Source organism: Macaca nemestrina, chromosome 17 (genome assembly GCF_043159975.1).
Source record: "Macaca nemestrina isolate mMacNem1 chromosome 17, mMacNem.hap1, whole genome shotgun sequence".
Taxonomy (NCBI): domain Eukaryota; kingdom Metazoa; phylum Chordata; class Mammalia; order Primates; family Cercopithecidae; genus Macaca; species Macaca nemestrina.
Genome location: NC_092141.1, coordinates 71,193,311 through 71,218,171, shown reverse-complemented (window position 1 = coordinate 71,218,171; position 24,861 = coordinate 71,193,311). Strand labels below are relative to the sequence as shown.

At 36.9% G+C, this 24,861-nt stretch overlaps 1 protein-coding gene across 9 annotated transcripts in view; it reads right to left on the bottom strand.

The window, feature by feature from the left end:
* LOC105483060 (EF-hand calcium binding domain 3) overlaps positions 1 to 24,861 on the bottom strand; it is a 575,939-nt gene that overhangs the window by 283,620 nt on the left and 267,458 nt on the right. For 8 of the 9 annotated variants that reach the window (XR_011615926.1, XM_071083376.1, XM_071083377.1 and 5 more), the window contains 5 exons: positions 19,288 to 19,392; positions 16,221 to 16,274; positions 1,770 to 1,874; positions 1,064 to 1,117; positions 382 to 486 (listed from right to left, as the gene is read on the bottom strand). The exons of the other annotated variant lie outside the window; for it this stretch is intronic. Coding sequence is in view for 7 of the 8 variants with exons in the window: in XM_071083376.1 (XP_070939477.1) it covers positions 382 to 486; positions 1,064 to 1,117; positions 1,770 to 1,874; positions 16,221 to 16,274; positions 19,288 to 19,392 (423 nt within the window). In the remaining variant the exon portion in view is untranslated. The remainder of the gene's footprint in view (positions 1 to 381; positions 487 to 1,063; positions 1,118 to 1,769; positions 1,875 to 16,220; positions 16,275 to 19,287; positions 19,393 to 24,861) is intronic. 9 annotated transcript variants of the gene reach the window in all.

Below are 24,861 nucleotides of genomic sequence, written 5' to 3'. Positions count from 1 at the left end.
GGGTTTCATCGTGTTAGCCAGGATGGTCTTGATCTTGTAACCTCGTGATCCGCCCGTCTCGGCCTCCCAAAGTGCTGGGATTACAGGCTTGAGCCACCGTGCCCAGCCGACTATGTCTATTTTTGCTTACCACTGTATCTCTGGCACTTAGCATAGCACCTGATATATAGCGCTTAGTAAAAAATTGTTAAACAAATGAATGAGTGAATGAATGAAAAATTTAAAAGTACCAACTTTAGATTAATATATTAAGAGAAAAAAAATCATTCTCATCTAAGCCAAATAAGTACTATCAAAAATATCAGCCAAAATTCTCTTGAGGGTGCAAAGCTATTAAGAATCCAAATTCTCTTGAGGGTGCAAAGCTATTAAGTTTCTCACCATTCACTGGTAGATTTGGGGTTAGATCATTAAGTTCCTCAGCTGTGAGTTTGAATGCCATGTTTCCGAGTATACTGTCAATGTCATGAACATTGACTTGCAACTCTATAAAAGAGGAAGACATGAAGACATTGAAACAAAAGTAAAAATGTAATAAATATCAATTTTTATGTATCATGATTATCAATTTCATTATAAAGAAGAGCCCAGGGACACTTAAGTATTTAAAGAGGGCCATTAATGAACTAAAATCAATCTATTCATTTACATCCAATATCCAAAATGAGCCCACATAAATAGCATGTTGAAAGTTGATAAACCACTCAGTTTATTTATAGCAGAAAAATAGCAAATTTTAAAATAGTTTTTAATATAAGTATCCATACAACTAAGGTTCCGTTTGCTCACTGTATCTCAAGATATATTAGCTTCTCTAAAATTTTGATACCTAGGACTAAATTTTATTATTTCCACAGCCAAAATTGAGAAAAATCTAAGATAGGTAGAATAACTTTAAAAATAAAACACAGGAAATTATTAAACCAATGTGAACATGTATATGTATTAAAAATAATTATGAAGATATACGTGAGTTTGATAGCAAATTTCGTGGTGAGGAAGAAACAAAACCATAACACAAGTACCTCAATTAATCTTCTTTCTCAATTTGCATATCGCTTACCTTTTATACCTTTCACACAATTCAGCAACCTATTCTTATATATTTTTCCATTAGCTGAAAGAAAATACGTAATTTACGTCATATGGAAAAGAACTATATATGCAATAGCAATATAAAAATCTCTAAGTTCAGAAATACAGACCATAAAATAATTTGCTCTTAAAATTTACTTAATATCTTCTAAAATAATAAAATTAAAATGTAGACAAAATTGTTAATATGGTAAATCTGTCAATTCTTTAGCATCTGAGAAAATTATTAATATCAACTAGGATAAAGTAAAAAAAGTACACCTTTTCTGACTTTACTCTTTTTTTCTCCACAGCTCCTATACATCTATACGTTTCTCCTCCTCCTCCTCTTCCATCTCCTCCTCCTGTTTCCTATAGGTCTTAACTCAACACATCTCAATAGAATGAAAGATAACCATCAATATTAATTCCTTAGCCCGGATGACAAGATTTATGGTTATGTATATTTTATTAGACAATTTTTATATTCCTAAATATTAAAAATAGTTACCTATGAAATTATGAATATTTTAAATCCCTAATTTATAAACAATGTACAACAAACATAGGTTGTTGGATAATATAAATTTTGAGGATATAGTCCTATTTCAAGACTCTACTGATATGTGTAATGTGGAATAACTCCCTTGATGACTACACCAACTTGCCTGAAAACTACTATTTGAAATGCTCACCATCAATTGGAAGTAATTTCTCTAGCTCCAAGTGTTCTCTAGATGTGAGCTCTATCCCCATATTTTGCAGGACATTTTCCAGGTCATTGAAGTCAACTTCTCCTCCTTCAAAACAAAAAAACATAGAGAAAAATAAAAATTTTAAAAATATTGTAATTTAAAATTACGAAAGCAGAATTAAGGCAAATAATGGTATTTATTAAACAATAAGCAGTCAATTGCAGATACAGAGAATGAATAGTATTCCTTCAACCCTAGTAAAAGAAGTGTTCCCACAGTGACGGTTATAAAATAATATTGCACACAGATATATAAAGCTTGTGCCATTTTAAATTAGCATAATGGCAAAGACAATTGGTACAAATAAATGTGTTATCTAGTGTAGGGAATTAAACTGGAAATCAATAGTAAACGATTACTAAGAAAACTCCCATATATTTGGAAATCAGTAAGTGCATTTTAAAATAATTCCTGTGTCAAAAAACAAATCCTACAAAGTTAGAATATATCTTGAAAATGATAATATTACATATTAAAACTTGTGGAATCAGGTAAAGATGTGCTGACAGGGGAATTTAGTCTTAAATGCATATGCTAAAAAAGATAAAAAGACTAATAATCTAAGATTCTATCTCAAAAAGTTAGAAAAAAATAGCAAATTAAACCTCTCGAAAGTAGACGAAAATAAATAATAAAGACAAAAGCAGGAATTACAGAAACAAAAAACAAACCTTACATAGAGAGAATGAACACAGAAAAAAGTTGTGTTTTGGAACAAAACACAACAAAGTTGATAGATACCTGTACTAAGATTGACAAAGGAAAAAAAGGAGAAAACATAACCAATGACAAATGAGACCACTACAGTTCCTACAGATACCTAAAAGATAATAGGAAGATATTATAAACATTATGTAATTAGTTTGAATATTTAAAAAAGGTATAAAGTCCTAGAAAAACATAACTCAGCAATAATGCTATATATATAGACATAAATATATACCATTCACAATTACATACAAAGTAAAAAAGACCTAGGAGTAAATCTAATAAAAAAGAAAAATCAAGTTGACCAAAATAAACTTAGTGATGAACCATTTTTAATGATGTGCCACCAATTTGAATTGGCTCATGACAACTGATTGTTAAATATTCAGGAGTTTTGTGAACTTGATTCTAAATGGATTATTACTGGAAATCAGCCATGGTGAGACAATTTACATCACGGAAGTTGAAAAATGCTACAAATCAAGTGGTGGTGTTTTACAGAGAGCCATTTTACCAGCATACCATTTATTGTCATTAATTGAAAAACTCAAAATTATAAATACATCCATTCTCTATAAATTGATCTAGACTCATAGGCTGTGGCAAGATGGCTGAATAGGAAAAGCTCCAGTCTGCAGCTCCCAGTGAGACCAATGCAGAAGGCGGGTGATTTCTGCATTTCCAACTGAGATACCTGGTTCATCTCATTGAGACTGGCTAGACAATGGGTGCAGCCTACAGAGCACGAGCAGAAGCAGGGTGGGGCATCGCATTACCTGGGAAACGCAAGGAGCTGGGGAACTCCCTCCCCTAGCCAAGGGACGGTGCCATAAGGGATTGTGCTATCCAGCACAGATACTACGCTTTTCCCATGGTTTTTGCAACCCCATAGACCAGGAGGTTCCCTTGTGTGCCTACACCACCAGGGCCCTGGGTTTCAAGCACAAAACTGGGCGGCTGTTCAGGCAGACACTGAGCTAGCTGCAGGAATTTTTTTCCTACTCCAGTGGTGCCTGGAACCCCAGCAAGACAGAACCGTTCACTCCCCTGGAACGGGGGCTGAAGCCAGGGAGCCAAGTGGTCTCGTTCAGCGGGTACCACTACCATGGAGCCCAGCAAGCTAAGAACCACTGGCTTGAAATTCTCACTGCCAGCACAGCAGTTTGAAGTCAGCCTGGGATGATCGAGCTTGGTGGGGGGAGGGGCATCTGCCATTACTGAGGCTTGAGTAGGCAGTTTTCCCCTAACAGTGTTAACTCTGACTGTGCAGAACTCACTGCAGCACAGCAAAGCCCCTGGGGCTAGGACTGCCTCTCTAGATGCCACCTCACTTGGCAAGGCATATCTGAAAGAAAGGCAGCAGCTCCAGTCAGGGGCTTATAGATAAAACTCCCATCTCCCTGGGGCAGAACACCTGGGGGAAGGGGCAGCTGTGGGCACAGCTTCAGCAGACTTAAATGTTCTTGTCTGTTGGCTCTAACAAGAACAGTGGATCTCCCAGGACAGCATTCGAGCTTGGCTAGGAGGCAGACTGCCTTCTCAAATGGGCCCCTGACCCCTATGCCTCCTGACTGTGAGACACCTCCCAACAGGGGTCGACAGACCTCATACATGAGAGCTCTGGCCAGCATCAGGTGGGTGCCTCTCTGGGACGAAGCTTCCAGAGGAAGTAGCAGGCAGCAATATTTGCACTGGTGATACCCAGGCAAACAGGATCTGGAGTGGACCTCCAGCAAACTCCAGCAGACATGCAGAAGAGGGGCCTGACTGTTAGAAGCAAAACTAACAAACAGAAAGCAATAACATAAACCTCAACAAAAAGGACACAAACAGGAAAACCCCATCCAAAAACCATCAGCATCAAAAATCAAAGGTAGATAAATCCACAAAGATGAGGAAAAACCAACGCAAAAATACTGAAAATTCCAAAAACCAGAATGCCTCTTCTCCTCCAAATGATCGCAACTACTCTCCAGCAAGGGCACAAAACTGGACAGAGAATGAATTTGACGAATTGACAGAAGTAGGCTTCAGGAGGTAGGTAATAACAAACTCCTCCAAGCTAAAGGAACATGTTCTAACCCAATGCAAGGAACCTAAGAATCTTGATAAAAGGTTACAGGAACTGCTGACTAGAATAACCAGTTTAGAGAAGAACATAAATGACCTGATGGAGCTGAAAAACACAGCATGAGAACTTCATGATGCATACACAAGTATCAATAGCCAAATCGATCAAACAGAAGAAAGGATATCAGAGATGGAAGATCAACCTAATGAAATAAAGCGTAAAGACAATAGAGAAAAAAGAATGAAAAGGGATGAACAAAGCCTCCAAGAAATATGGGACTATGTGAAAAGACCGAACCCACAATTGATTGGTGTAACTGAAAGTGAGTGACGGGAGAATGGAACCAAGTTGGAAAACACACTTCAGGATATTATCCAGGAGAACTTCCCCAACCTAGCAAGACAGGTCAACATTCAAATTCAGGAAATACAAAGAACACCACTAAGATACTCCTTGAGAAGAGCAACCACAAGTCACATAATTGTCAGATTCTCCAAGGTTGAAATGAAGGAAAAAGTGCTAAAGGCAGCCAGAGAGAAAGATCAGGTTACCTACAAAGGGAAGCCCATCAGACTAACAGTGGATCTCTCAGCAGAAACTCTACAAGCCAGAAGAGAGTGGGGGCCAATATTCAACATTGTTAAAGAAAAGAATTTTCAACTCGGAATTTCATATTCAGCCAAACTATGTTTCATAAGTGAAGGAGAAATAAAATTATTTACAGACAAACAAATGCTGAGAGATTTTGTCACCACCAGGCTTTCCTTACAAGAGCACCTGAAGGAAGCATGGAAAGGAACAACCGGTACCAGCCATTGCAAAAACATGCCAAATTGTAAAGATCATCAATGCGAGGAAGAAACAGCATCAACTAAAGAGCAAAATAACCAGCTAACATCATAATGACAGGATCAAATTCACACATAAAAATAGTAACCTTAAATGTAAATGGGCTAAATGCTCCAATTAAAAGACACAGACTGGCAAACCAGATAAAGAGTCAAGACCCATCAGTGTACTGTATTCAGGAGACCCATCTCATGTGCAGAGACACACATAGGCTCAAAATAAAGGGATGGAGGAAGATCTACCAAGCTAATGGAAAACAAACAAACAAACAAAAAAAGCAGGGATTACAATCCTAGTCTCTGATAAAACAGACTTTAAACCAACAGAGATCAAAAGAGACAAAGCCATTACATAATGGTAAAGGGATCAATTCATCAGGAAGAGCTAACTATCCTAAATATATATGCACCCAATACAGGAGCACCCAGATTCATAAAGCCAGTCCTGAGGGAACTAAAAAGAGTCTTAGATTCTCAGACAATAATAATGGGAGAGTTTAACACCCCACTGTCAACCTTTGACAGATCAACAAGACAGAAAGTTAACAAGGATATCCAGGAATTGAACTCAGGTCTGCACCAAGTGGACCTAATAGACATCTACAGAACTCTCCACCCCAAATCAACAGAATACACATTCTTCTCAGCACCACATCACACTTATTCCAAAATTGACCACATCATTGGAAGTAAAGCCCTCTTCAGCAAATGTAAAAGAAATCACAATAAACTGTCTCTCAGACCACAGTGCAATCAAATTAGAACTCAGGATTAAGAAACTCACTCAACACCGCACAACTACATGGAAACTGAACAACTGCTCCTGGATGACTACTGGGTAAATAACGAAATGAAGGCAGAAATAAGGATGTTCTTTGAAACCAATGAGAACAAAGACACAACGTACCAGAATCTCTGGGACACATTTAAAGCAGTGTGTAGAGGGAAATTTATAGCACTAAATGCCCACCACAGAAAGCAGGAAAGATCTGAAATCGACACCCTACCATCACAATGAAAAGAACTAGAGAAGCAACAGCAAACACATTCAAAAGCTAGCAGAAGGCAAGAAATAACTAAGATCAGAGCAGAACTGAAGGAGATAGAGATACAAAAAACCCTTCAAACAATCAATGAATCCAGGAGCTGGTTTTCTGAAAAGATCAACAAAATTGACTAATCACTAGCAAGACTAATAAAGAAGAAAAGACAGAAGAATCAAATAGACACAATAAAAAATGATAAAGGGGCTATCAGAAATACAAACAGAAATACAACTACCATCAGAGAATATTATGAACACCTCTATGCAAATAAACTAGAAAAATTAGAAGAAATGGATCAATTCCTAGACACATACACCTTTCTAAGACTAAACCAGGAAGAAGCTGAATCCCTGAATAGACCAATAACAGGTTCTGAAATTGAGGCAATCATTAATAGCCTACCAACCAGAAAAAGTCCAGGACCAGACGAATTCACAGCCAAATTCTACCAGAGGTACAAAGAGGAGCTGGTACCATTCTTTCTGAAACTATTCCAATCAACAAAAAAAGAGGGAATCCTCCCTAACTCATTTTATTAGGCCAGTATCATCCCAGTACCAAAGCCTGGCAGAAACACAACAAAAAAAGAGAATTTGAGATCAATATCCCTGATGAACATCGATGCAAAAATCCTCAATAAAATACTGGCAAAATGAATCCAGCAGCACGTCAAAAAGTTTATCCACTAAGATCAAGTCGGCTTCATCCCTGGGATGCAAGGCTGGTTCAACGTATGCAAATCAATAAACGTAATCCTTCATATAAACAGAACCAAAACAAAAACCACATGATTATCTCAATAGATGCAGAAAAGGCCTTAGACAAAATTCAACAGCCCCTCATGCTAAAAATACTCAATAAACTAGGTATTGATGGGACGTATCTCAAAATAATAAGAGCTATTTATGACAAACCCACAGCCAGTATCATACTGAATGGGCAAAAACTGGAAGCATTCCCTTTGAAAACTGGTACAAGACAGGGATGCCCTCTCTCACCACTCCTATTCAACATAGTGTTGGAAGTTCTGGTCAGGGCAATCAGGCAAGAGAAAGAAATAAAGGGTATTCAATTAGGAAAAGAGGAAGTCAAATTGTCCATGTTTGCAGATGACATGATTGAATATTTAGAAAACCCCATTGTCTCAGCCCAAAATCTCCTTAAGTTGATAAGCAACTTCAGCAAAGTCTCAGGATATAAAATCAATGTGCAAAAATCACAAGCATTCCTATACACCAATAGCAGACAAACAGACAGCCAAATCATGAGTGAACTCCCATTTACAATTGCTTCAAAAGAATAAAATACCTAGGAATCTAACTTACAAGGGATGTGAAGGACCTCTTCAAGGAGAACTACAAACCACTGCTCCTCGAAATAAAAGAGGACACAAACAAATGGAAGAACATTCCATGCTCTTGGATAGGAAGAATCAATATTGTGAAAATGGCCATCCAAGGTAATTTATAGATTCAATGCCATCCCCTTCAAAATCCCAATGACTTTCTACACAGAATTGGAAAAAAAACTACTTTAAAGTTCAAGAGCCCGCATTGCCAAGACAATCCTAAGCAAAAAGAACAAAGCGGGAGGCATCATGCTACCTGACTTCAAACTATACTATAAGCCTACAGTAAACAAAACAGCATTGTACATGTACCAAAACAGAGATATAGACCAATGGAACAGAATAGAGCCCTCGGAAATAATACCACACATCTACAACTATCTGATCTTTGACAAACCTGACTAAAACAAGAAATGGGGAAAGTATTCCATATTTAATAAATGGTGTTGGGATAACTGGCTAGCCATATGTAGAAAGTTGAAATGGGATCCCTTCCTTACATGTTATACAAAAATTAATTCAAGATGGATTAAAGACTTAAATGTTAGACCTAAAACCATAAAAACCCTAGAAGAAAACCTAGCCGATACCATTCAGGACATAGGCATGGGCAAGGACTTCATGACTGAAACACCAAAAGCAATGGCAACAAAAGCCAAAATAGACAAATGAGGTCTAATTACACTAAAGAGTTTCTGCACAGCAAAGGAAACTATCATCAGAGTGAACAGGCAACCTACAGAATGGGAGAAAATTTTTACAATCTACCTATCTGACAAACAGCTAATATCCAGAATCTACAAGGAACTTAAACAATTTTACAAGAAAAAAATCAAACAATCCCATCAAAAAGTGGGCAAAGTATATGAACAGACACTTCTCAAAAGAGATATTTATGCAGCCAAAAGACCCATGAAAAAATGCTCGTCATCACTGGTTATCAGAGAAATGCAAATCAAAAGCCCAATGAGATACCATCTCACACCAGTTAGAACAGCGATCATTAAAAAGTCAGGAAACAACAGGTGCTGGAGAGGATGTGGAGAAATAGGAAGACTTTTACACTGTTGGCAGGAGTGTAAACTAGTTCCACCATTGTGGAAGACAGTGTGGCAATTCTCAAAGATCTAGAACTAGAAATACCATTTGACCCAGCAATCCCATTACTGAGTATATAACCAAAGGATTATAAATCATGCTGCTATAAAGACACATGCACATGTATGTTTATTGCAGCACTATTCACAATAGCAGAGACTTGGAACCAACCCAAATGTCCATCAATGATAGATTGGATTAAGAAAATATGGCACATGTACACCATGGAATACTATGCAGCCATAAAAAAGGAGGAGTCCATATCCTTTGTAGAGACATGGATGAAGCTGGATGCCATCATTCTGAGCAAACTATTGCAAGGATAGAAAACCAAACACTGCATGTTCTCACTCATAGGTGGGAATTGAACAATGAGAACACTTTAACGCAGGGCGGGGAACATCACACACTGGGGCCTGTTGTGAGGTGGGGAGAGGGGAGAGGGATAGCATTAGGAGATATACCTAATGTAAATGACGAGTTAACAGGTGCAGCACACCAACATGGCACATGTATATATATGTTACAAACCTGCACCTTGTGCACATGTACCCTAGAACTTAAAGTAGAATACTAATAACAATAAAAGAATAACCAGTACCACCCACTTCAAAAACATACCAAAATATAAAGACCAACAACACGATGAAGAAACTGCATCAGCTAATCTGCAAATTGAACAGCTAGCATCATGATAACAGTATCAAATTCACACATAACAATATTAACATTAAATTTAAATGGGCTAAATGCCCCAATTAAAAGACACAGACTGGCAAGATGGATAAAGAGTCAAGACCCATCAGTGTGCCATATTCAGGAGACTCATCTCACATGCAAAGAGACACATAGGCTCAACATAAAGGGATGGAGGAATGTTTACCAAGCAAGTGGAAACAGACTTTAAACCAACAAAGATCAAAAAAGACAAAGAAGGGCATTATATAATGAGAAAGGGACTGATGCAACAAGAAGGGCTAACTATCCTAAATATATATGCACTGAATACAGGAGCACCTAGATTCATAAAGCAAGTTTTTTGAGACCTACAAAGATACTTAGACTCGTTGGCCGGGCGCGGTGGCTCAAGCCTGTAATCCCAGCACTTTGGGAGGCCGAGACGGGCGGATCACGAGGTCAGGAGATCGAGACCATCCTGGCTAACACAGTGAAACCCCGTCTCTACTAAAAAATACAAAAAACTAGCCGGGCGAGGTGGTGGGCGCCTGTAGTCCCAGCTACTCGGGAGGCTGAGGCAGGAGAATGGCGTAGACCCGGGAGGCGGAGCTTGCAGTGAGCTGAGATCCGGCCACTGCACTCCAGCCTGGGCTATAGAGCGAGACTCCGTCTCCAAAAAAAAAAAAAAAAAAAAAAAAAAAAAAAAAGATACTTAGACTCCCACACAATAATAGTAAGAGACTTTAACACCCCACTGTCAATATTAGACAGATCAATAAGACAGAAAATTAAGAAGGATATTTAGGACTTGAACTCATCTCTGGACCAAAAGACCTAAAAGACCTAAAAGACATCTACAGAACTCTCCACCCCAAATCAACAGAATATGCATTCTTCTCAGCACCGCATCACACTTATTCTAAAATCAACCATATAATTGGAAGTAAACCACTCCTCAGCAAATGCAAAAGAATGGAAATCATAACAAACAGTCTCTCAGACCACAGTGCAATCAAATTACAATTCAGGATTAAGAAACTCACTCAAAACAAAACAACTACATGGAAACTGAACAATCTGCTCCTGAATGACTACTGGGTAAATAACGAAATGAAGGCAGAAATAAATAAGTTCTCTGAAACCAGTGAGAACAAAGATGCAACATACCAGAATTTCTGGGACACATTTAAAGCAGTGTGTAGAGGGAAATTTATAGCACTAAATACCCACAACAGAAAGCAGGAAAGATCTAAAAATGATACCCTAACACCACCATGAAAAGAACTAGAGAAGCAACAGCAAGCACATTAAAAAGCTAGCAGAAAGCGAGAAATAACTAAGATCAGAGCAGAACTGAAGGAGATAGAGACACAAAAAAACCTTTCAATCAATCAATGAATCCAGGAGCTGGTTTTCTGAAGAGATCAACAAAATTCCTAGACTGCTAGCCAGACTAATAAAGAAGAAAAGAGAGAAGAATCAAATAGACACAATAAAAAATGATAAAGGGGATATCATCAATGACTCCAGAGAAATACAAACTACCATCAGAGAATACTATAAACACCTCTATGCAAACAAACTAAAAAATATAGAAGAAATGAACAAATTCCTGGACACATACACCCTCCCAAGACTAAATCAGGAAGAAGTCAAATCCCTGAATAGACCAATAACAAGTTCCAAAATTGAGGTAGTAATTAATAGCCTACCAACAAAAAAAAGCCCAGGACCAGATAAATTCACAACCAAATTCTACCAGAGGTACAAAGAGGAGCTGGTGCTATTCCTACTGAAACTATTTCAAACAACTGAAAAACAGGTATTCCTCCCTAACTCATTTTATGAGGCCAGCATCATCCTGATACCAAAACCTGGCAGAGACACAACAAAAAAAGGTAATTTCAGGCCAATATCCCTGATAAACATCTATGCGAAAATCCTCAATAAAATACTGGCAAACCAAATTCATCAGCACATCAAAAAACTTATTCACCATGATCAAGTTGGCTTCATTCCTGGAATTCAAAGCTGGTTCAACATATGCAAATCAATAAACATAATCCATCACATACACAGAACCAATGACAAAAAACACATGATTATCTCAACAGATTCAGAAAAGGCCTTTGATAAAATTCAACACCCCTTCATGCTAAAAATACTCAATAAACTAGGTATTGATGGAACATATCTCAAAATATTAAGAGCTATTTATGACAAACTCATAGCCAATATCATAGTGAATGCGCAGAAGCTGGAAGCATTCCCTTTGAAAACCGGCACAAGACAAGAATGCCCTGTCTCCCCACTCCTATTCAACACAGTATTGGAAGTTTTGGCCAGGGCAATCAGGCAAGAGAAAGAAATAAAGGGTATTCAAATAACAAGAGAGGAAGTCAAATTGTCTCTGTTTGCAGATGACATGACTGTATATTTAGAAAACCCCATCATCTCAGCCCCAAAACTCCTTAAGCTAATAAGTAACTTTAGCAAAGTCTCAGGATTCAAAACCAATATGCAGAAATCATAAGCATTCTTATACACCAATAATGGAGAGCCCATTCATAACTGCTACAAAGAAAATATAATACCTAGGAATACAACTTACAAGGGACGCGAAGGAACTTTTCAAGGAGAACTACCAGCCACTGCTCAAGGAAATAAGAATGGACACAAATAAATGGAAAAACATTCCATGCTTATGGATAGGAAGAATCAATATTGTGAAAATGGCCATACTGCCCAAAGTAATTTATAGATTCAACGCTATTCCCAACAAGCTTCCACTGATTTTCTTCACAAAACTACAAAAAACTACTTTAAATTTCATATGGAATCGAAAAAGAACCTATATGGCCAAGACAATCCTAACCAAAAAGAACAAAGCTAAAGGCATCATGCTACCTGACTTCAAACTATACTACAAGCCTACAGTAACCAAAACAGCATGATACTTGTACCAAAACAGATATATAGACCAATGGAACAGAACAGAGGCTGCAGAAATAACACCACACATCTACAACCAAATGATCTTTGACAAACCTGATGAAAACAAACAATAGGAAAAGGATTCCCTGTTTAATAAATTGTGCTGTGAAAACTGGCTAGTCATGTACAGAAAACTGAAACTGGACCCCTTCCTTAAACTTCACACAAAAATTAAGTCAATATGGATTAAAGACTTAAATGTAAATCCAAAAACCATAAAAACCCTAGAAGAAAACATAGCAATATCATTCAGGACATAGGCATGGGCAAAGACTTCATGACTAAAACACAAAAAGCAATTGCAACCAAAGCCAAAATTAACAAATGGGATTTAATCAAACTAAAGAGCTTCTGTACAGCTAAAGAAATTATCATCAGAGTGAACAGGCAACCTACAGAACGGGATAAAATTTTTGCAATCTATCCATCTGACAAAGGTCTAATATCCAGAATCTACAAGGAACTTAAACAAATTTACAGTAAAATAAAAACTCCATCAAAATTTGGGCAAAGGTAGCTGGGCACACTGGTGGCACCTGTAATCTCAGCTACTTGGGAAGCCGAGGCAGGAGAATTGCTTGAACCCAAGAGGCGGAGGTTGCAGTGAGCTGAGATTGCACCACTGCACTCTAGCCTGGGCGATAGAGCAAGACTCCGTCTCAAAAAAAAAAAAAAAAAAAAAAAAGTTTGACAAAGGACATGAACAGACACTTCTCAAAAGAAGACATTTATGCAGCCAACAGACATATGAAAAATAAGCTCATTATCACTGGTCATTAGAGAAATGCAAATCAAAACCACAATGAGATACCATCTCATGCCAGTTAGAATGGCGATAATTAAAAAGTCAGCAAGCAAATAACAGATTCTAGAGAGGATGTAGAGAAATAGGAATGCTTTTACACTGTTGGTGGGAGTGTAAATTAGTTCAGCTATTGTGGAAGACAGTGTGTTGATTCCTCAACGATCTAGAATCAGAAATACCATTTGATCCAGCAATCCCATTACTGGGTATATACCCAGAGGATTATAAATCATTCTACTATTAAGACACATGCACATGTATGTTTTTATTGCAGTGCCATTCACAATAGCAAAGACTTGGAACCAACCCATATGCCCATCAATGATAGGCTCGATAAAGAAAATGTGGCACATATACACCATGGAATACTATGCAGCTATAAAAAAGAATGAGTTCATGTCCTTTGCAGGGACTTTATGAAGCTGGAAACCAGCATTCTCAGCAAAACTAACACAGAAACAGAAGACCAAACACTGCATGCTGTCACTCATAAGTGGGAGTTGAACAATGAGAACACATGGACACAGGGAGGGGAACATCATACACCGGGGTCTGTTGCGGGGTGGGGGCAAGGGGAGGGAGAGCATTAGGACAAATACCTAATGGATGCAGGGCTTAAAACCTAGATGATGGGTTGATGGGTGCAGGGCACATGTATACCTCAGTAACAAACCTGTACATGTATCCCAGAACTTAAAGTTTAATAAATTGAAAAAAAAAATGACCTAGATTCAATAAAAACCCCAGCAGTACTGAGGGTGGATTAAAGTTTGATTTGAAATGTATAAGGAAATACAAAAGGCCAAGAATAGCCAGGGCAGTCATAAAAAAGGATTTACACTTCAGATATGAGATACATTGAATATATTAAGAGAATGGTATACTGGTGCAAGGACACACAAAAAAACAACGATAAAGTAACAGATTAAATAGTCCAGATACACAAACACATTTATGGTCTTTGATTTAAAGATAGCCTTACACCGCAGTGAGAAAACTATATTCTTTTCAACAAATGGTGCTGAATATCTACTTAGAAAAAACTGAATTGTCACCCTTATCCTACGTCATGGATTGTAGATCTAAATGTGAAAGTAAAATAACAAAGGTCCTAAAAATGAAATAAGAAAATATTTTCATGGGCTTGGTGTAAGCAAGGATTTCTCTTCTTTTATTTTAAGTTCAGGGGTACATGTGCAGGATGTGCCGGTTTGTTTTATTTTATTTTATTTTATTTTTATTTATTTATTTTTTGAGATGGAGTCTCACTCTGTTGCCCAGGCTGAAGTGCAGTGGCCTGATCTCAGCTCACTGCAAGTTCCGCCTTCTGGGTTCATGCCATTCTCCTGCCTCAGCCTCTGGAGTAGCTGGGAATACAGGCGCCCGCCACCTTGCCTGGCTAATTTTTTGTATTTTTAGTAGAGACGGGGTTTCACCGTGTTAGCCAGGATGGTCTCGATCTCCTGATCTCGTGATCCGCCCACCTTGGCCTCCCAAAGTGCTGGGATCACAGGCTGAGCCACCGCGACTAGCTGTCGGTTTGTTACTCAGGCAAACATGTGCCATGGTGGTTTGCTGCACAGATTATCCCTTCCCAAATATTCTACCATAAAAGAGAAGACTGATTAGATAGACTACATGTAAAAATAGGAACTTTTGTTCTGTAAAAAGTATAATTCAAGTGAAAAATCTAATACATACAGTGAGATATTTGCAATTTATAACTTACAATGGACTTGTATGTAGAATATATTAAAAAATAAGTAAAAGACAGTAAGTTTAAAAAATCAAAAGTAAAAGACAGACATCCAAACAGACAAATAGATAACAGAAGAAGAACTTTACAAAAGAGATTATCCAAATAATTAAGAAATGTAAAAAAGGTGCTCAACATCATTCATCATTAGGGAAAGGCAAATTATAAATACAGTGGGATAGTAATACATGCTAACATCGAGAAGACAGTATCAAGTATCAGGCAAGGATATAAAGCAAAACTCTCATACACCGTTGGTTGAATTGTAAAATGGTACTACTACTTTGGAAAATTGAATGACAATATCTAATAAAGTATACATAATTCTATAACAAAGCAATCCAATTTCTATGTTTGGCCACATAATCATGCACATTTGTTCACCAAAAGGCATGTATAAAAATATCATTTGTAATTGCCCAAACTGGAAATGTCCTTCAGTAGTAGAATTGACAAATATATTATAGTATACTTACACAATGGAATATTACACAGCAATGTATTCAAGTACAACAAACCAATTGAAATCATTCCCCATACCAAAATAGGTTCCCAAAAGATTTCTACTTGATTACAGTTTATTAGTCTTTGTACTATAAAGCAGTGAAAATGAGCAAACTACTGCTGCATGCAACAATATGAACGAATCTGAGAATAGCATGTGACATAATGTTGAGTGAAAGAAATTAGACATAGAAGAATACAGATTGTATAGTTTCATTTATGTAAAGTTCAAAAACAGACAAAACTAGTAAATATGTGGTCCTAGAATTCAGGATAGTAATTGCCTCCAAAAAGTAAGGAGGAAAAGTGTATGTAGTGGTATCAGTAGTCTTCTGGGTTATGGGTAATCTTTTATTTCACAATCTAGGTTATAGTTAAATGGGTATGTGTGTATGTTCATTTTGTGATAATTCTTAAGTTGGACACATATGATTATATAATATAATTATATATGTCAAACTTTAGTAAAATATTTATCATAGAAAATATGGCTTAAAATATTAGGATCTTAAATTCATATTAACTTCTTACTAACCTGTAATAACTTGCACTGTATCCATCAATGATTTCAAATCAGTCTCCCCTTTAGCTGTAAGATAAAGTGAATTCAGGAAAAAATTATTTCTAAATAATAATCCAGAAACCAGCTAAAGTTTGTTATTATACATCATTATTTAGCTTCACTTTAATTGAATAACTCTTTTTTGTCATTTTTCAACTTTTTAAATTCTTAGAAACAAAATAGTATGGTGTAGCACAATAGATAACCCCATATGTTCTCAAATAAAAAAGTGAATAATAGATTTACATGTAGCAAGACAAGAACTTCCATTCCAAGAAGGCTAAAACATAATTTCTAATTGTATTATACTGTTTAAACACAGTATTTAGAACTATTTCCCCACAATTTCATATATGCTGTTTTCCTAACCAATTGAAACACATAAACCAAAGTTGAAATTAACTCTTTCTAAATGCCTATTTCAGATGTATAATTATATTTGAGGACTATGCTTATTACTAGTATCAGCATTTAAGCTTCCATTTTCTCTTTATTTTTATATAATAAGAGCAAAATTTAAGTATGTATGCATGCATATGTATATGCACAATCATATATTAAAATAATAAGAGAAACATTTCTGTCTAGAAAAAGATGGCAACTACCAAATTGAAATGCCAGCTGCCAGACCATGTTACCATACAGTCATTTCAGCTAAGGTCCCAAGTTTGAATTCACAATACAAAGGACAATTTGAGGATGTTAATGTATGAATGTATAAATAATGTATGAATGTATAGGTTGTATGAGAGATAAACATATAAAAATTGATGACTATAATAAACTGCTATGGTTGAAGCCAAGGTTGAGGAACTAGAGCTCACCCTACGTATCACTACCTCTTTATCTTCTTCCTGCATAGCAACACTTGAAACAATTCAATAAAACATAGTCTTCAAGAGTTAATTCCATATTAGTAAGCTGGCCCTTGACCATTGGACCATAATGTCTGGCTTGGGAAAGAATATGTTCTTACTGGGCTATTATGCTTTCTTATAAACATGATGAAAAATACCATCCATGCAAGTTAATTCTCTGAAGACCCTCAATTCTGATAATGACACAGGTCTCTGGTGACAAAAACCATATGTTCATCTCTGGTCTATTCCTAACAGACTTTGATACAGCATGTCACTTGGAATTGCTGCAAATAAATGGTTACATTATACCAAGTGTAAATATTACTGTCCTGACCAAAAGCAGTGCTTCATTTTCTTTAGGAATTATCCTGTCAATATCTATTCATTCACTTATTCATTATGTCATTCTCTCGTTTACTCAGGAATTTGTTCATCTCTAATTTAACATTTATGAAGTACCTACTTATATGCCAAGTGCTATTCTAGGTATTGGAAGATAAATAATATGCCCATCCCTACTTTAAGGCTCATATTAAAGTGACAAGATAGGCAAATAAACATAAATATACAATTACAGTACAATGTGGCAAATATAATGAAAAATATATGCACAGTTATTGTGGAAATACAGAAAAGAGGTATCTAATATAGTCTGGGTAGTTAAGAGAAAACTTTCTGAAATGAAAAACATGGCTCTCAATTCAGATAAGCAATGAGAAAGAGTTAGTCATATGAAGGGAAAGGAGAGACCCTCCGAGTAATGGAGACATCAAAAAGCAAGGAAGTGATAAAAAGCATGATATAAAATACAAGTGATATAGAGTTACTTTATTCTATGATAGAAAAATGGAATAAAAGTGCAATATTATTGGAGGGTAAAATACTAGATTAGGTAAACAGGATCCAAATCACGAAGGAACTTGTTTTCCCTATCAATGGACTTAAGACATTTTTTAGTACATGATTGTAAGCCATTAAACACTTTTAAATTGAGTCGTGATGTGGTCAGATTTGCATTTCATATAGATCACTATGATGGCTATTTTGTAGAAACCATTGTAATAGTTGAAATCAGGAAGGAAACAACCTGAAATATGACAATGATAGAAGGAACAAAGAGATGTTAACAGATTTATATATGGAATTTTTTTCAATGTTTCATTATGTAAATTTTCAAACATATGGCAAAGTTGAAAAAAACTGTACAATGAACAGGTCTATCATCTAAATTCTACTATCAACATTTTAGTATTCTTGCTTTGTCATATATCCAATCATCTATGCATGGTAGTTTGAGGTAAAACTGGCATGACAAAGTGATAGTCCAGATAGGAGGTGATAGGAAACAAGTGGTTATAAAAAATGAATCCCACATAACTAGCTTAGATGACTAAATAGACAGTGATAGCACAAATGGGACAGAGAATATAGGACTAGAAGGTAGCTTGGACAGGGAACCAGTGAATTAGGTTTCAAATAGGTCAAAGGATGTCTCCTATGGAATATCTGAGTAGAAATGTCTAGCAGGCATTTAGATACACCAGTCTGCAGTGCAGGAGAGAGGTCTGTGTAAAAATACAGACTTGAAAGTCATCAGCATGTAGGTGATATGTAAAACAGTAGATATGAGTGAGATTTTCCAGAGAGAGGATGTAAAATGAAAATCAGAATGAGAAAATCCAGATTCTGGTAACAACACAGAAGCTAGGAGAACAAAATTTCAAGGTCAGATTTATCATCAATATCAAAGACAGCAGAGAGCTCCAATAAGAAACAGAATGAATAATGTCTAATGCAACTGACAAATGACAACTTATGATGTCCTTAGAGAAATTTCAGTAGTGTTAGGGAGCTGAGTTAGAATACAAAAATGAATGGGAAATATGGAAAGAATACACATTGACCTTCTTTCATTCCTTTCTTTTTCCACTCTTTTCTTTGGCTTCCTGAACATTCCCAGATGTGAAAAACAATCTTGGAATCAATCTAGTCAAATGCTTTGTATTCTGTGTGGGTTTAGAAAATGAAGACAGGCTTTGTTCTTGCTCTGAAACTGAATCTTTCTGAGATGTTGCAAGGTTTTTTTTTTTTAATACGAAATTAAACTGGTTTTAGAAATACTCATATGTAAACCCTCAACCCTCTTATGAAGAATTTTTTTTATATCTAAACTGAGTTACCATCAACTGGAAGGTTTCTTGTCAGCTCTCCAAGTTCTTCTTTGGTAAGTTCAATCCCCATGTTTCCTAGTACGTTGTCCAAGTCTCTGATATCTACTGTCTCTCCTTAGTAAAGAGAAAGAAATATGAAAATTCCCACTAATGCTGAAATGTTCCACCCTATATATGCTTATGCATTAAAGATTTTGTTTTGCAAGTAGACTTAAGATCACTGGAACTTGTTTAAATTTACACAGAGATTCAATATGGTTAGAATTAAGCTTAGTTCCCTTAAATCTTTTTAGAAGAATAAATATACACACCATAAACTTTCAAAGGGAACAAAATTAGCTTCCAGCATATTATTCTTATAATGAAAATAAGAATTTGTAGTGAAATGAGAAAATTACAATGGTTGGAATAAGAATACATGGGTTTGAAAACTGTTTTCTACTATTTATTATCTACAGGAACTTATTCAAGTAACCTAACTTCTTTGGTTTCCAGTTTTGTGTTGTATGAAATGAAAATGTTCCTACCTGTTTCACAGAGTTTCTGTGGGGATAAAGTTACATGTGAAAGAACCTAGAACTCTGTCAGCATAGCAAGTGCTTGATACATTTTAATAACTACTTCTGAGCCAAAGGTAGGCTCATTTACCTTTTTAACCCAAACTAGACTCATTGTCCACTCTAACCACAATCACTGAATGGCAATTCTCTTGCATTTCACAATTAACCTTTAAAAATAAACTCAGTCTCTTCTCTAGGAAAGTGTATCAAAATGTGTATAAATATGATCAATATAAATAAACCAAAAAAGACATTCTGCCAAGATAAAAAATAACATAAATTATGTTAGATCCATATATTGGAAAGTAGCAGGATTCCTTATCAAGTGATTAGGAACTATGATGACAAAGAGGTAAATTGAGAGTGATTTGTTAATTCATCACCCATCTTACCATTGAAATCTTTCAAATCAGGTAAGATTTCATTCTGATACATCTTCTCAGACTTAGTTTATGTCTTTACTGTGAAATATATCTGATCACCTATTTATGGTCATTACTGAGAAAAAACTTGTTGTAAAAGACTAATATTTAGTTGAGAAGACAAACATTTAGCAAAGGGATATAACCGAATATATATTCATCATTGTGATGATTCATGTCTTTCTTTGGGATGAAGGGTAATGCTCAAACAGTGTACATCACAAAAGACATTCTTTTTTTTTTTCTTCCCATATCTTATTTTCTTTTTTTTAAAAATTTATTTATTATTATTATACTTTAAGTTGTAGGGTACATGTGCATAACGTGCAGGTTTGTTACATATGTATACTTGTGCCATGTTGGTGTGCTGCACCCATCAACTCGTTATTTACATCAGGTATAACTCCCAATGCAATCCCTCCCCCCTCCCCCCTCCCCATGATAGGCCCCGGTGTGTGATGTTCCCCTTCCTGAGTCCAAGTGATCTCATTGTTCAGTTCCCACCTATGAGTGAGAACATGCGGTGTTTGGTTTTCTGTTCTTGTGACAGTTTGCTAAGAATGATGGTTTCCAGCTGCATCCATGTCCCTACAAAGGACACAAACTCATTCTTTTTGATGGCTGCATAGTATTCCATGGTGTATATGTGCCACATTTTCTTAATACAAAAGACATTCTTAGATTTCCTACAATGGTAATAGTTCTTTACTAATAATGAGTAATGTCATTCATAGTAGTAACAATAGATTTCAGACCATGCTCTCCTATGCTACAGCTAAGTCAATACAAATGTTTCATAGCCTTTCCCCCAAGTTTGAAATCGACCAGTAATTCATACCTTTTGACACTGAACTTATTTCCATAATGCTAGAGTTTGGCCTTTTTTTGACTTTTCACCTGGCCTCTCATGCACCTGTTCCAGGAATCCAATCTAATGGGTGTGGATCTGTGAGCAGGTGCATACATATACACTCTTAAACTGATAATTCCCAAACCCTAATTGTTTGCAACCACTATGAGTCCACAAATAATGGAGATGGAAGTTTTGGGAAGGTAGAGGAGTGACAGAATGATCAGTCTTTCCCTTTTCCCATCTCTTTTCAATTCAAGTCTGCTTGATGTGTTCTGGCATGTTATAATTACTTAACCTTGATTCCTGGATTCTCCTGAATGCAAAAAATTAAGGATCTGGAAGTAGTTTGAAACTTCAGAATAAAGGCTGAAGCTCCCTCTTCTTATTTCTCAAAGGTCTGCACTCAGGAAAATAGGAGACAAGCGTAGAGATGGTCAGTAACAGTCCACCACATTCCAGTAGGAAGACCCAACAGAAGGATAATCCACCACATCAGGCTTTTCTCCTGGGGTCAGTCACCAGCATAAGCAACAGCACCAGTGAGACTGCATAACACATGATCTGTGAAGTCTATTGTAAGGTATCTATGATAGTGGCAAGACATCTTAAAAGAAAACAATTGCAGAAACCAGGCAGGCAGGGTATACTCAGTATATGCAGAAATAGAAACACAGGATAAAGGTATCACATCTTTCAGGACAGATAATATTTACAAAGAGAGAAAAGGGAAGAGGGCATCCCAGGTGGCACATGTAGGCTTTAAATCCTACAGCTAATATGGAGATGAAGCTATTTGGTGACAGTGATGGTGGGAGGAGAAAATCAATCCATTGTGGTGGCAGGCTGCCATGTTATCAGCATACCAGGACTTGGCAGGGTCCCAGGGGACAATTCTTTTATGCAGAAAGTGCACACATGTGGACTCCACAAGTAGCATCTCCCCTTATTAGCCTTCACACTGGAAGCAGATGGGCAACAGGTACACCAGCCCTGCTGGAATTCATAATAAAAACTGGCAATCGCAGAACCACAAAAGGCCAGAGCAACACCTACAGGCTGGCTGGGGCTCAGCTGTAAGAACTGGAATGGAACACTTTGGCGATCATCAGAGCTTAAACACCAGTAAGGCTTGAGAGGAGGAGTACACAGGGACATCTGGAAGCAGGAAGTAAATACTTGACTTTAGAACTATTTCCCTATAGACTAGGATACCGAAAAAAAGGAACCAAGGTCCAAATTCAGACCAGAAGAAGCCTGGAAGAAGAAACAAGACAGGGACCAGTCAGTAGCAGTTGGGCATAAGCAAGAGGTACATCACATGGTAAGAAGTAAGAAACAGCTGCTGGTCCTGTGATTGGGTGGGCAGCCAGGATGACAGGATAGATAAGCACTCTCAGTTATGAAGATCAGAAGGATGGTGAAGACAATATATCACTACAATCTGGAATCTTAAACCATTATTTCCACCAACCAAAACAATGTGGTTATGGCACAATGTCTCCTTAACCTGTAAGTTCTGCACTAGCTTCACGGAATCCAAGAAACAGGTAAAATGCACCTAAGATGGCTTCATAAATCTTCACATTCCATTATTCCATTTCCATTTCCATAACATTCTTTTTTTGTATATATATACTTTAAGTTCTAGGCTACATGTGCACAAAGTGCAGGTTTGTTACATATGTATACATGTGCCATGTTGGTGTGCTGCACCCATTAACTTGTCATTTACATTAGGTATATCTCCTAATACTATCCCTCCCCCCTCCCCCCTCCACACAATAGGACCCAGTGTGTGATGTTCCCCTTCCTGTGTCCAAGTGATCTCATTGTTCAATTCCCACCTATGAGTGAGAACATGCGGTATTTGGTTTACTGTTCTTGCGATAGTTTGCTGAGAATGATGGTTTCTGGCTGCATCCATGTCCCTACAAAGGACAAGAACTCATCCTTTTTTATGGTTGCATAGTATTCCATGGTGTATATGTGCCACATTTTCTTAATTCAGTCTGTCACTGATGGACATTTGGGTTGATTCCAAGTCTTTGCTATTGTGAATACTGCCGCAATAAACATACATGTGCATGTGTCTTTATAGCAGCATGACTTATAATCCTTTGGGTATATCCCCAGTAATGGGATGGCTGGGTCAAATGGTATTTCTCGTTCTGGATCCTTGAGGAATCGCCACACTGTTTTCCACAATGGTTGAACTAGTTTACAGTCCCACCAACAGTGTAACAGTGTTCCTATTTCTCCACATCCTCTCCAGCACCTGTTGTTTCCTGATTTTTTAATGATTGTCATTCTAACTGGTGTGAGATGGTATCTCATTGTGGTTTGATTTGCATTTCTCTGATGGTGAGTGACGATGAGCATTTTTTTCATGTGTCTGTTGGCTGTATGAATGTCTTCTTTTGAGAAGTGTCTGTTCATATCCTTTGCCCACTTTTTGATGGGGTTGTTTGCTTTTTTCTTGTAAATATGATTGAGTTCTTTATAGGTTCTGGATATTAGCCCTTTGTCAGATGAGTAGATTGCAAAAATTTTCTCTCATTCTGTTGCTTGCCTGTCCACTCTGATGGTAGTTTCTTTTGCTGTGCAGAAGCTCTTTAGTTTAACAGGTACCAGCCATTGCAAAAACATGTCAAAATGTAAAGTCCATCAATGCTAGGAAGAAACCACATCAACTAGCAAGCAAAATAACCAACTAATATCATAATGACAGGATCAAGTTCACATATAACAATATTAACCTTAAATGTAAATGGACTAAATGGTCCAATTAAAAGACACAGACTGTCAAATTGGATAAAGAGTCAAGACTCATCAGTTTGCTGTATTCAGGAGACCCATCTCACATGCAGAGACACACATAGGCTCAAAATAAAGGGATGGAGGAAGATCTACCAAGCAAATGGAAAACAAAAAAAAAGCAGGGGTTGCAATCCTAGTCTCTGATAAAACAGACTTTAAACCATCAAAGATCAAAAGAGACAAAGAAGGCCATTACATAGTGGTAAAGGGATCAATTCATCAGGAAGAGCTAACTATCCTAAATATATATGCACCCGATACAGGAGCACCCAGATTCATAAAGCAAGTCCTTAGAGACTTATAAAGAGACTTAGACTCCCATACAATAATAATGGGAGACTTTAACACCCCACTGTCAACATTAGACAGATCAACAAGACAGAAAGTCAAGGATATCCAGGAATTGAACTCAACTCTGCACCAAGTGGACCTAGTAGACATCTAGATAACTCTCCACCCCAAATCAACAGAATATACATTCTTCACAGCACCACATATCACTTATTCCAAAATTGACCATAGTTGGGAGTAAAGGACTCCTCAGCAAATGTAAAAGAACAGAAATTATAACAAACTGTCTCTCAGACCACAGTGCAATCAAACTAGAACTCAGGACTAAGAAACTCAATGAAAACCGCTCAACTACATGGAAACTGAACAACTGCTCCTGAATGACTACTGAGTACGTAACAAAATGAAAGCAGAAATAAAGATGTTCTTTGAAATCAATGAGAACAAAGATACAACATACCAGAATCTCTGGGACACATTTAAAGCAGTGTGTAGAGGGAAATTTGTAGCACTAAATGCCCACAAGAGAAAGCAGGAAAGATCTAAAATTGACACCCTAGCATCACAATTAAAAGAATGAGAGAAGCAAGAGCAAACACATTCAAAAGCTAGCAGAAGGCAAGAAATAACTAAGATCTAT